At 32.8% G+C, this 13,809-nt stretch overlaps 2 protein-coding genes across 26 annotated transcripts; one reads left to right on the top strand and one right to left on the bottom strand.

Moving 5' to 3' along the window:
* The first annotated feature begins 584 nt into the window (after positions 1-584).
* Positions 585-13,682, top strand: LOC110938011 (protein DETOXIFICATION 40). Its single transcript, XM_022180481.2, has 6 exons — positions 585-933; positions 10,687-11,378; positions 11,903-12,141; positions 12,997-13,115; positions 13,313-13,399; positions 13,548-13,682. The coding sequence occupies exons 1-6, from the start codon at positions 592-594 to the stop codon at positions 13,602-13,604; spliced, it is 1,536 nt and encodes a 511-aa protein (XP_022036173.1). The 5' UTR covers positions 585-591; the 3' UTR covers positions 13,605-13,682.
* LOC110938014 (signal peptide peptidase-like 4) lies at positions 4,310-8,476 on the bottom strand. Of its 25 annotated transcripts, none has more exons than XR_004890871.1 (9): positions 8,303-8,476; positions 8,111-8,202; positions 7,155-7,753; positions 6,801-7,085; positions 5,864-6,009; positions 5,395-5,577; positions 4,939-4,992; positions 4,790-4,848; positions 4,310-4,554 (listed from the first exon to the last, which is right to left on the bottom strand). XR_004890871.1 is itself a non-coding variant. In XM_022180485.2 (7 exons), exons 4-7 carry the CDS (start codon positions 6,020-6,022, stop codon positions 4,540-4,542), a joined length of 405 nt encoding a protein of 134 aa, XP_022036177.1. In that variant the 5' UTR covers positions 6,023-7,085; positions 7,155-7,753; positions 8,111-8,202; positions 8,303-8,476; the 3' UTR covers positions 4,310-4,539. The 25 variants fall into 25 exon arrangements, 2 of the variants coding, with proteins under 2 accessions (XP_022036177.1, XP_035844694.1); XR_002591153.2 differs by lacking the exon at positions 4,790-4,848 and adding an exon at positions 5,134-5,189; XR_002591150.2 differs by lacking the exon at positions 4,790-4,848 and adding an exon at positions 5,134-5,272.
* Positions 13,683-13,809: the final 127 nt, after the last annotated feature.

A 13,809-nucleotide genomic window follows, 5' to 3' on the forward strand; every position in this document is an offset into this window, starting at 1 on the left:
GACATCCTCACAAAAGCCTTGGCACGGTTGAAGTTTATCGAGATGAGAGAACTCATGGGTGTCACAAGATTAGGGGGGTGATTGTTAGTCTAATCTTGTGTAAGTTCGGGTAAAAACTGACCGACTTACCAAGCTTTGGTAAAAAGTAACCGAGTTTCAAAGTTAGGGGTTTCTTTTGAGATAGTTTTTTTTAATCCTAATTTGAGTCAAAATAGGTTCCTTTGTTTAGGTTTATATAAAAAGGAATTTATGTAACCGTGTAGGTTTATATAAAAAGGAATTTATGTAACCAAAGATATTCGATACTTCATAAAAACAGAGAACGTGTTTTGATTCAAGATCCTTGTTCGCAATTCGCAAGTTCTATACCAATTTCTTTCAACACCTACTTCTTTGACAAATAATTGTGTACAAGATTTTAACTTTAGTTGGTGTTTTAGTCCCAGTCTTAAAAATTAAATTACTACAAAATTTAGGTGTTGTTTTTGCAATTTTATCAAACTACATATACCTATATGTAAAACAGAATTCTATATGTACTCACCACAAGATGATCAAGTTCAACTTACAACTTACAACTTACACTCACCAATGGATTCAAGTTCAACTAGACATGCTGAGCTTTCCGAACCCATTTTATCAAAACACAAAAATCCGTCGGTGGTGGTTCTGCCTTCGGGCGAGGCAGTGAGCTCAGAACTGGAGGAGATATTGTTGGACGCGAGTTTAACTTCGTTCCAACGACTACAAAAGGCGACAACCAATGAACTGAAAAGCTTGTTCTGGCTAGCAGGTCCGGCAATCATAGTGTATTTACTGAACAATGTGACGTCGCTATCGACCCAAATCTTTTGCGGCCATCTTGGTAACCTTGAGCTGGCGGCCGCTTCCCTCGGCAACAATGGCATACAAGTTTTTGCATATGGTGTCATGGTAACAATATACTAAGCCCAAACATCATTGCTTAGAGTCCTTTTCTTGTATATAAATTCAAATACAGCTACAAAAAGTTATCAAGTTTATATAATCTAAAAAGGACAACTTCATATTATTAAGTATACTAAATTTAAAAATCGTTTCTATAATTTAGAAAGGACAAGTTCTTTTAGTTTTTGTATGTCATATGTTTGTGCTTCACTTTCCTCAAAATGATTCTAAAAAGGATACATATTAAAATGATATGAATAATACTGTTTTTGAATTAAAGAAATTACATTATAAAAAATTGGTGGAACCAGATATATAAATGATTAATAATTATGGCTTTTCTTATATATATATATATATATATATATATATATATATATATATATATATATATATGTAGGGTTAGGTTAACGTATAATGGCTCTTATCGTACAAAATGTACGCGATCATCTCAGCCGTACGATGTGGTGCGAATTCAATCTTGAACATGCGATTTGTGCTGAAAAACCAACATGCGAAATTGCTTCATATACCAACATGCGATTTCATCATTACCAACATGCGAAATTGTTGCAAAAAAACCAACATGCGCTTTCATTAAAAACACCAACATGCGATTTCCAACATGCTTTTTTATAACATGCGATTTCACAATCTTGTCGAGCGTACGATAAGCTCTATTATACGTTACATATTTTCTATATATATATATATATATATATATATATAGGGGGCTGCTAGAATGAGAACCACCCCGAGTTGTAAGAACCGCGAGAACTACACCCCACGGAGCGCCGTTCGCCATGATTTTTTTTACAAGTAGATGTGTGTATTATAAACACAGCCGTAAAAAATCATGGCGAACGGCGCTCCGTGGGGTGTAGTTTTTTACACCACAAGTTTGGTGTTTTTTTATTTTTTTTCTTTTTTCTTTTTTTTTCACCAAACTTGTGGTGTAAAAAACTACACCCCACGGAGCGCCGTTCGCCATGATTTTTTACGGCTGTGTTTATAATATACACATCTACTTGTAAAAAAAAAATCATGGCGAACGGCGCTCCGTGGGGTGTAGTTCTCGCGGTTCTTACAACTCGAGGTGGTTCTCATTCTAGCGGCTCCCTATATATATTGAAAGTGTAATATACGATGTGCCTTGTCGTATGAGATGTGAATTTCGCAAGTTATAAGTTATAACCCCCATATGTTGAAAAATACCAAAAACCACGCATGTTGCAAATACCAAAAACCACATGTTGAAAAAAAACCGCATGTTGGAAAAAAAATCCGCACGTTGTAAAAAAAAGAACATGTTATAAAAAAAATTTGCATGTTATGAACAAAAAAGCCGCATGTTGTAACTGAATCTCGTACGCATCGTATGTTAAGACAAATTGTACGTTAACCAACACCTATCTATCTACTATAATAAAAGAAATCAACTTTTGGACACGTGTCATTCATTGAAGTTATCCTCAAATTTATACTTATCTTATATTAACTAAATAAATTATAAATTAATATTAAATCTTATCATACTTTAATAAAATATTATCCTCAAATCTAAATTGTTAATTTAATATATTTTTAAAACAAACACATCTCTTTCCTACTTATCTTATATTAAATATATAAATAATAAATTAATATTAAATGTTATCCTAATTTATTAAAAATATATTTTTTTAATATTTGGTATACAAAATTATATTTATTCAACTCATGTAAAATGTAGGGTTTTCAACAATATTTTTTATTATTTAATATTCAAAGTTACATTTATATAACCCGTGTAATACACAGAGTTTTTAAATATATAATTTTTTATCATTTGCTTAGATTTATTCAACACGTGTAATACACGAGTTTTTTTAAGGATATATTTTTTTTATTATTTGTTAGATTTTTTAACCCGACTATACACAGGTTTTTTTAAAGATACGAAGTTTTTAGTATTTAATATACAAAATTACATTTATTTAATTTGTGTAATACACATGGTTTTTAAAGATATAACTCTTTTTTAGATCTATTCAACACGTGTTATATACAGGGTTTTTAAGGATGTAATTTTTTTATTATTTGTTGATTTATTCAACCTGATTATACACGGGTTTTTTAAAGATACGAAGTTTTTCGTATTTAGAATACAAAATTAAATTTATTTAATCTGTGTAGCACACATGGTTTTTAAAGATATAACTTTTTTTATTATTTGATTTATAAAATTACATTTATTTAACCCGTACAATATACGGGGTTCATAAAGATATAACTTTTTATTATTTAATATATAAAATTACATTTATTCAACCCGTGTAATACACGGGGTTCTAACCTAGTATATATATATATACATACACACACATTGAAACAGTGTGATAAAAAAAAGTTAATCTAACTAGTTAACTTCTTATCAGTAGTTAATATTTTTGAAAAAAAAAAAGTTACGTACATAGAAAGTCCTAAAACTAATGTGTAAACGTACATATGTTTTATTTTGCATCGTACGTGTACCTACACAGAGTAGGATATATTACATAAAAAATAATTAAGACAATTTGTTGATCTTTTTCTAGTCTTATGAGAGAAGAAAAACATTACAATTAGACCATATTTTTTCATTGTCGAATCTTGAAGATTGGAAAATAAATGTTTCATTTTTATTCCTTTTCTTCTCGCAACAACTCGTGTTATATATATCACCTACCACATGGGAACTTTCAATGTATATTTATCTAATATAAATGCATTGAAACAAAATTCATTTGTCGATCAAAACGAGTGGTCAGGGATACATTCATACATTTTTTACGAATATATCTTTTAGTGAAACCTACCCACACATTTATTATGGGATCTTCTGTACATGTACCCATGTGGATATAACAAACTAGGTTATCACCCGGGTGCTACCCGGGTTGGAGAAAACTATTAAAATAAATATCAAGTGTACAAATAAAATAAAATACAAAGTCTCATGTTACATAAATTAGTGATATAGTGGATACACAATTTAAAGATAGTCGAGTCCCTTTGAAGATGCATATCCTTCGAGTTACCAAAACCTTTCCCTTAATAAATTGAGTTCCCACGGGTTGTTTTATTTTATATGCGACACAGGCAGAGATTTATTTATATGTCAACATTTCCCTTAGTAAATTGAATCCTCCTCTACAAAATTAACCAATCAAATTATAAGTGTTTAAATATATAAACTAAACTTTGTTCTAGATAATATTATACTATTATGTTAGTTTATATTTTGGTAAAATCCCATACCCGGCCCAATACCCCGTGTATTACACGGGTTGAATACATTATACGTATAGAGCGTCAGATACCCCCTTATCAGAAACCTAAAGCAAAATGAAAAGTTATGGACTTTTCCAACGAAAGAAAAATAAAATTAACAACTTTATAGCACTACTTAATAAGCTAACTTTCACAACTGGTGGTCCCAGACTTGATGTTGCTGATGCATAACAATATAATATAATCTTTTTTGTGTCATTGTGAGAAAATAATAGCTCCCAATAGTGCCTTGAAACTACCAGATCTTCCCAGCCTCCAACGGCATTAAACTATCTATTGCTGCAGGCAACCAACTGCTGTCTACTGAATCTGCAGCTGAACAATAGTATTGTTTGAGCTAATACTGAAAAATTGGATTTAATTATGTTCTTAGAGGAAGCATACAAGAATCAAATTCTATATATTATATAATAATAATAGTAACCTAAACTTGAAATACAATAACTATATTAATATTTCGAAATGCAGTACAATATGTTTTGAACCGTTATTGAACCGACCCATTTCGCCACCTATAGATCATTTGGATGGAAAAAGATTATGTTCTAACCTTAGAGAAAATGAAATAATCCTGGTAAAATTATATCACCAAAATCCAAATTAAACCAACTGAAGCGAAAAACATGGAGATCTTAAGTAATTACGTCATTCAACATTTGACTACCGGAATCCAACTCCAACTGAAAGAACCATGATTACCTTGAGATTAGGAACTTGAATTATCTGGATTACTGTGATTATCAAAGCAACACCCTGATTTACCATAGAAAACAAAAAATTACAATTTTATAAAGTGCCATTATTTCATTTATTTCAATAAAAACCAACAAAAGTTTGATATTACAACGTATAACACACAAAATGGAGAAACACCAAGTGTCGGATATGACACACCTCCTAAAAAGGGGATTTTGATAAATGACTTTGCAACATTCTCAAACGATCTGAAACTGCATTTATTGAAATTTCTAGATGAAGCAATAGATAAATTGTATTCTAATCCACCGCTGATATGTATTACATATATACCATGCTAATAAAGCCACCAAGCACGTTTGCAGACCCCGAGAAAGAGAAAAAGAAAATAGAGCTCATCAATTTATTAAAGTCAAAATCAAAGAAAATAATTTTTTTCTTATGCGAATGAGTACATACCTCGCCCCCACCAATGGCGAATAGGACAACCAAAACCTCAATGAACACGTATGACATGTTTTTGTAAAGCCAAACTAAGAAACATGATGAAACCACAATAAACACAATCACTGATGTGTTGGTAATCTCAAAGACACCACTGAAATAAGAAACCTCCGTACTCATATATTCATTAGAAGCATCCTGTAATTTCAATATTAATCAATAATATAAAGTTTACTCTTATGAGCTATTTTACAACTATTATAGCTAATTAGTGTGTTAGATAATGTTATAAAGATTGTATAATCCTAATGATAATCTAATCTTTTGAATAAACCAAGTGTTATGCATTAAAATAATATTTAGACAACTTTGAAATAGAATACACTTTAAGCTATCTTTTATATTTAACCACCAGACCCATCAAATAAAATAAAATATAACCCAAATAAACCCGCTCATAAGTAAAATGGACCGGAATCGTCACCTTTAATAGTTTGTCCAGCTCAATAGCTGCTTCGGCCTCCAGGCAGACCACTAAGATGCACATAGAATGGTACCAACATTCATAAGCCAAAAACACCTCAGCAACATCAACCGATGGGCGTTTTGGAGTGTATAGCTGCACATAAACTGTGGAAAACATGGAAACTTCCAAATTAATTTAAGGTATATTATTCTCAGTTAATAATTTCAATAAAGCATTCAATGAACGCTGCCATTTATTTTTTTCCTGAAGACTTTGTTTCAAATTTTCACAAGCATCTTGTGGAAGCATGACTAAAAGGATGACATATTAACATTAGTCATCATGTTCATCTACTTCACACACCATCAATGGTTCTGTGGGAAAATAAAGATTAGCTACACCATTACAAAATTCAAAAACTTTCAGTTGCCGGGTAATGGGCAAAGTAAAAGCGATGAGCACATGACAGGTAACGGGTTAAAACAGTTTTGAATCAAAAGTCAAAACAGACAAAACTTGTGGTCTAGGTCAAAATAGGCCAGCTACTCCATTTTCTAAAATTACTTGTAAAAAATGATAGCGCTAAATAAGTATGCGAAAATTATATTATTACAATGATATTCTAAAGTTATAGAGAAAATGATTTAGGAGGTTGTACGCATGAAAAATACATTTTAACAGACTTTCAACCAGTCTGACCCACTTGACATGTTTCATTATAGGCTAGTGTTTTTATTGAATCCATGTGACCAGTTACATATATAATTGAAAATATGACCAAAAGACACAAAAACTTTATTGAGCTTTCAATCTTTTTGATAAGAAATATATAATTTAAAATTACCTAAAAAACAAAGACCCTATAAATCATGTAAATAAAAAAATTGTTCTACCTAAAACAATATTAAAAGGCACATGAATTGTTATATTAAGATATAAGTCTCGTATGATTTACCTGTACTATAACACCAAAACCTATTGCATCCGGTCCTCGTTGAAGTAATGAGGATACCAAAAGAGAAAATGACTACCAGTAGACCAGTCGTATAAAGGCTATGGAACTTGTACTCTAAAGTAAACAAAAATCCAATATACTCACAGCAAAGGTTGCAAAGATTATTAGTCGACCTATTTATTTTAATAGTTGATCAGAAGTCACATTTCCAACTTCAAGACATGCATAGCTCTTCATTGCAAAAATGTCCGGATGAAGCTTCAAATGCTGATTGATTTATAAACCCTAAAACCAAAGAAAATGACATAAAAAAAATTAAACCCATTATACAAAAGATCACAGGAAGAAGATTACTTGGAAGTGGATTCCGATTTGCATAGCTCTTCACTTCAAAATTGAAATTAAACCTACAAAAACGTCAAAACATTCGATGATATACCTGGATGAACTTTGCTTCAAGTGAATGAATAAAAACCTTACCTTTTGAAATCGATAAATAGAAAAAAGATGGTTGTGATTTTAGGGTTTATCAGAGCAACAATGAACGTGAGATGAAAGAGACAGAGCATAAACGAAAGCCTACTGAATCAAAGCTTACTTGAACCAATAAACTGATAGATTGGAGATGGGGATTACAGCAATATCTAAACACCAGCATAAAATGATTATACAAGACATTACGCAGGTGTAAAATTAATGATTGTGTCTTTAATCGCAATAAGATAGTACATATACTAATAAAATTATAATCTAATCATCAAAATCTTCTTTAGTAATTATCAAATCAAAAAAGAAAACACACACGCGCGCGCGTGCACACACACGCACTTGTTAACCATTTCAAAACTAAAGGACCATGAAGAGAGCAAACCATATGGAAGGCACCAATTTCGTCGTTCTTCAACATAGCTTTGTGAGACGACTTGTAGATCCTGACCTAGTTGAACTCTCACCTATAAATAAGATAACACATTATACAATTCAAATCAAAGAACAAAATATATTTATCCAACCTAGACAAATGTTTACAATAAAAACTTTCCCCTAAATTAACATTTGTATATAAGCTTATTTCCTTTCAACCAAACTGTTTAGAACCACAATTTCAATATCTATTGCTATTTAAGTGAAATGCCAATTGTCCTATATAGTTCTGTTATAAGGTAGTATAGATAATTATAAGAACACCTGCTTCTGTCACCTCTAATGATCAAATCCTGAGAAAAGGATTTACTAATGAAATGACATAGCAAAACCATTTGAAAATATAATCCCAATTCCTTGTAAAACAAAAATAAATAAAAAATTACCTGAGTAAAAATTGCTTTTGCTTTTGATAGTACAAGTCTCGTTGAAATTTCACTTGCAGCAAAACTATCCACAATAGATACAACCACATAGCCTGAAAAAACGATTTGGGTAGCAATCAAAGATTGTAGAGCAGTGAATGAAAAAAAAAAAAAAAAAACCCTAGATCGATACATGTCAGAGATGGAATCCACCTCCTACATCTTCTGAATTTCCAGGTATATAAATCTCCATTAAAAACCCTAAATCTAAGAAATAGGAGAAGATAATAAGATGAACGATTTGATTGGTCTTGATGGATTTCACGGGAAATCACCATTCGGTTGAGAGAGCAATTAGGGTTTGATCTAGCTAATGAAAGATGGAATGAGGAATTTGTCGGATAGAAATGTATTTAAAGGACCCGACATTAATCAAACGGGTCATCAAAGTCGGGTTCGGATCCCGCGTTTCTCCTAAGATTTAACACGGAAGTTTTTGGAGCCAAAACCAATTTCTAGATTGCCTAAGGTGATGCCACATCATTTTGCAAGCCCCCACATCATGACACATCAGCCCTCATTTATCATGTTTATATATATATATAGATTTAACTAGAGAGCGTAAGGTGTACCAAAAGTGTACGCTTACTAGAACATATTTTGAGTTAACCTTATTGCACGAAAGATATGAAAAAAAAAAGTGATGACATTTTCGTAATTATTTGTTCGTCGGGTAATTATCAAAATTATTTTATAAATGATCTTGTAGGGTAATTTTATAAAATGTTTTTGCAGGGTAATTTTGATCTTGTAGGATAATTTTATAAAATGTTCTTCTAGGGTAATTTAAAAATTATAGAGTAATTTTGATACACTTGTAAAGTAATTATGATACTTTACAAAATTACCCTAGAAGATCAGAATTACCATACAGAATCATTTGTAGAGTAATTATGATACTCTACAAGATTAAAATTACCTTAGAAGAACATTTTACAAAATTACCCTACGAGATCAAGATTACCCTACAAGAACATTTGTAGGGTAATTTTGATAATTACTCTACGTGTAAATAATTACGAAAATGTCACCGCGTTTTTTTACCTTTTCACCCAATTTGTACGTTTTTGTATGATATAGGGTAGGGTTCGGCTATAAAGTCCATTTTCCTACAAAGTGTACAAAGTCGTAAAACACCTCAATTTCAGCCATAAAACACACTCAAAACTCACAAAAAACAGAGTGAAAATCACTAAAACACAATATTCAAACCCTAAGGGTGGGGGGTATGGTTAATCACTCTAGGGTGATTGAGTGATTCTCTACCCAATAATATTATGTCATGTCAACTCCCCATTCCACTCCCCATTTTGCACTCAATCTCTAGGTATGGTTAATTATTCTAGGGTGTTTTTCGGCCGTGCTGGTTTTAATGAAGTTTTCCTTTCAAAAAAAAAAAAAAAAAAATTATTCTAGGGTGTTTGAGTTATATATTTTTTGATTGGTTGTTCTCTCCTCTCTTTATCTCCTCCATCACTCTTCTCCACCTTCGGTGACTATTCACCGATTTCTCTCCCTCTCTCCTACTCAAACACCCTAACTCAATCACCCAGTGTGGTTCACCGATCGGTGAATGCTATCCCTGCATATAGTCACCGAAACCATACCGCCTAGCCTAACAGTCCATAGAAACTTCAAACGCACCATCATAGAACTATGAATATAAAACACAACATGATAATCAACATAAAACACACTAATGTTAGTCATTCGATAATCAAAGTCTTACCATTCAAAACACAACACAAAACCCACAAGTATGACGTTTTAGAATCTTCACTTTGTTATTTGTGGGTTTTGAGTGTGTTCTATGGCTGAAATTGTGGTGTTTTATAACTTTGTACACTTTGTAGGAAAAATGAACTTTGTAGCCAACTCCCACCCTATATACGTATATATTATATAGAGCAATACCATTTTAGTACACTTAAAAAGGCCCTCCCTCGACCCTCATACACTTTTAATAAAAATAGCCAATATGAACTGAATCTGGAGCCAAAATTTATTGGATTTCCTACTGAGTTGGTGTATAGGCGTTATGGCCTAGTGAATATGGATATGATCGGGTGGTTTTGTTGGTGTCACGACGATTCTCCAGTGGTACTTCAGTGATCCAAATTTGCCGTTAAAAAAATCTTTACTTTTTACTAATGAAATTAGCACAAACACTAATAAGCATAAAATTTTCTGTCTCAAATTTCAGATGCAGAGTAATTTTGTTTCGGTCAGAATTGTCCACAGTTTTCGTTAGAACTTAGTTGGAAAACTGTTGAAAAATTGTCTGAAAAGTTTTCTAAACATAATTATTCCGAATATCGTATATTTGTCGGAAAGTGCTTTTTTCCGACGAATTTCTGACCAAATCTGACATCAGAAACATGTCAGTTTTCTAGTAGTGTATACAAAGCGTAACAAATTTTTACATTGTCGGAAAGTGTTTTTTTCCGACGAATTTCTGACCAAATCTGACATCAGAAACATGTCAGTTTTCTGGTAGTGTATACAAAGCGTAAACAAATTGTTACATTTTGTTTTAGCTTGGAATGGGGAGTGCAGTGGAGACATTATGTGGGCAAGCCTATGGAGCTCATCAGTTTGAAATGCTTGGTATTTATCTTCAAAGATCAACCGTCCTTCTAATGGCGACCGGAATTCCCCTCATGTTTGTTTACATCTTCTCTAGATCACTCTTGATCTTGATAGGCCAATCCAAGGAGATCGCAACCGCAGCTTCGCTATTCATCTTCGGCCTCATCCCCCAAATCTTCGCCTACGCAGCCAACTTCCCCATCCAAAAGTTCCTACAAGCTCAAAGCATTGTGAACCCAAGCGCCTACATTGCAGCCGCGGTTCTTGTGGTTCATCTTCTGTTAACATGGCTCGCGTTGTTCGTGTGGGAATGGGGCTTGTTAGGTGCATCTCTAGTGTTGAGTTTTTCATGGTGGGTTGTTGTAGTGGCGCAGTATGTGTACATTGTGACGAGTAATCGGACTAATAAGAAGACGTGGATGGGGTTCAGCATGCAGGCGTTTTCGGGACTTTGGGATTTTTTTAAACTATCTGTTGCGTCGGGTGTAATGTTGTGTCTTGAGATGTGGTACTATCAAGTATTGGTTTTGATTGCGGGTTTGCTAGAAAATCCGGAAGTCGCATTGGATTCGCTTGCTATATGCATGACTTTACTTGCATGGGTGATCATGATTTCGTTTGGGTTTCAAGCGGCCGCCAGGTTTGCTTTCGATAAATTATCCTTACTATAGAAATTAGTCTAGACTGGGTGCTAAAAGGGTCGTGTTCACATATTGCCAATAGGATCCAAAAAGTTAACACTAACATGGCCTAAATTTATTTATTTATTTTTATTTAATACTCTAAGATTTGAAATTTGCAAAAATAATACCAGTTTATATAAAAAGTAATTGTTATTAAATTACAAATGATGCTCTTTTCTTTTTTGTCTTTTAAATGTTGTTATAACATACCAAGTCAGTTGACCTGGAAGGTTCATGAGTTGGCCTGTTTAACTCGTTTATAACATACATTTGAAAATGACTCAATTAGTTAAACAGGCTTGAATCCGTTTAGACTAAACTCAAATATATGAATTTCCTGTTAGGCCCATGTCGTGTTAGAAATTTACACTCTGGATGGGTGGTTTTCCGAAACTTTGGTTTGTTTCACCAAAACACTTTTGAGACAAAATGTATGATTCTTTACTAGTGTTTTTAGTGACCGAAAAATGTATAATGACAGTGTGAGAGTTAGCAACGAGCTAGGGGCAGGCCATCCTAAATCCGCAGCCTTTTCTGTCGCAATAGTGACTCTGATATCACTCATAATCTCTTTGATATGCGCCATCATTCTCTTTTTTTCACGACACTCCATAAGCTACATCTTCACTGAAGGTGAAACTGTTGCAAATGTTGTCTCGGAACTTACTCCTCTCCTCGCAATTTCCATCATCCTCAACGGCATTCAGCCCGTCCTTTCAGGTGAAAATCAACTTTCTCACCAGCATCTTATTGTTGAATGCTAGATTACGACTAAAGCGTCACAAATTGGTTATATTGTGGTTATTAGTGACCAGGGCCGGCCCAGAGCAAGTGTCGGGTGAGCGACCGCTCTGGGCCCAAATCAAAATAGGGCCCAAAAATATATAAAATATATATATATATATATATATATAGAGAGAGAGAGAGAGAGAGGAAGGTTAACGTACATTACGGCTTAACGTACATTACAGCTTAACGTACATCACGTACGACAGGTAATTACGCACGTTCATTTTAAAATCACGCACGTTATAACTCAAAAATACAAAATCACGCATGTTGAAACACAATAATCACGCATATTGAAAACATTAATCACGCATGTTATATAACAAATCATGCACGTTGTTGTACGTGAAGTACGTTAAGCCGTAATGTATGATATACTTTTTCTCTCTCTCTCTCTCTCTCTCTCTCTCTCTATATATATATATATATATATATATATATATATATATATATATATATATATAAATGTGTATGTTTTTAAAGAAAAAAATTTAAAGGGCCTGGATTTATAAACTATAAACGTTAAAGCCCAACTGTTTAGCAGTCCAACTGTTTTGAAGTCCAACTGTTTTTGCCAATCAAATCCAGAAGCCCAATTGTTTTAGTGTGTCATGGATTAATGACTTAGCCCAAATCAACAAACATAATGGATTAATGAATTGGGCCCAATTTTTTTATCTTGCACAGAGCCCAATTTTTTTTCTTGCACAGAGCAATTTATTTTTTTATTTTAATTTTTTGTGTTTTTCGGAGATGGCCCTGTTAATGACGAATGAAATTGGACAGGGGTTGCGGTTGGATGTGGGTGGCAAGCATTTGTTGCGTATGTGAATGTTGGATGTTATTATGTTGTTGGAGTTCCACTTGGTGCTTTCTTGGCCTTCAAGTTTAACCTTGGTGTTATGGTACAACTAATTATAATTTTTTTAATTTTTTATTTCACAATTGTTATTTTTTTTTTACTTTTCTACCATTATATGTGATTATCTTTCATGTACAAGTGTTTAAATGTTTTTTACTGTTATTACTTAAAATTGATTATATATATAAAACCAGCGTTATCGTATATTCTTTTAACATCTTTTTTTTTCATGAAACTTAGGGAATATGGTGTGGCATGATCGCGGGTACTGCATTGCAGACGCTCATTCTACTATGGGTTACGTTTCGAACAGACTGGGACAAAGAGGTAGTTTTAATAATCTTGAATTCGAGTGAATACTTTCGATTGCTTTATTTCTTTATAATTTACAACTTCTTATGTCCACACACGCTACTAAACGATACAATATACAGCTATTACCAAGCGAAACTAATACGAGATATTAATTTTTCAGGTGGAGAAATCAAAGAATCGTGTGAATCAATGGCACCACAAAAAACAGAACCATTGATAAGTTGTTAAGAGTTTGTTGCATTTAAAATCCAGAGCAAAATAGTATGATTCTTTACAAGTATTAGTGTGATGTTCTAAGGGTTTTTTTTTTTTTTTTTTTTTTTTTTTTTTTTTTTTTTTTTTTTTTTGCGCTTAAAAGTGCGATAAATCGACGCTTCAAAAAAATGTAACACCTCAACTTTGGCTTGTTTTTAAAAGCGGTA

Source organism: Helianthus annuus, chromosome 4 (assembly GCF_002127325.2).
Source record: "Helianthus annuus cultivar XRQ/B chromosome 4, HanXRQr2.0-SUNRISE, whole genome shotgun sequence".
Lineage (NCBI taxonomy): Eukaryota > Viridiplantae > Streptophyta > Magnoliopsida > Asterales > Asteraceae > Helianthus > Helianthus annuus.

Excerpts from the sequence above, each read along its gene's own strand:
- LOC110938014 (XM_035988801.1), bottom strand. The coding sequence starts at position 6,022 with ATGTTTTCCACAGTTTATGTGCAGCTATACACTCCAAAACGCCCATCG. Across the intron at positions 5,578-5,863 it reads AGCTGGACAAACTATTAAAG|GATGCTTCTAATGAATATAT; the intron begins GTGACGATTCCG and ends TTGAAATTACAG. Across the intron at positions 4,993-5,394 it reads TCGCCATTGGTGGGGGCGAG|GGTGTTGCTTTGATAATCAC; the intron begins GTATGTACTCAT and ends ATGGTAAATCAG.
- LOC110938011 (XM_022180481.2), top strand. The coding sequence starts at position 592 with ATGGATTCAAGTTCAACTAGACATGCTGAGCTTTCCGAACCCATTTTA. Across the intron at positions 11,379-11,902 it reads GGGTTTCAAGCGGCCGCCAG|TGTGAGAGTTAGCAACGAGC; the intron begins GTTTGCTTTCGA and ends GTATAATGACAG. Across the intron at positions 13,116-13,312 it reads AGTTTAACCTTGGTGTTATG|GGAATATGGTGTGGCATGAT; the intron begins GTACAACTAATT and ends CATGAAACTTAG.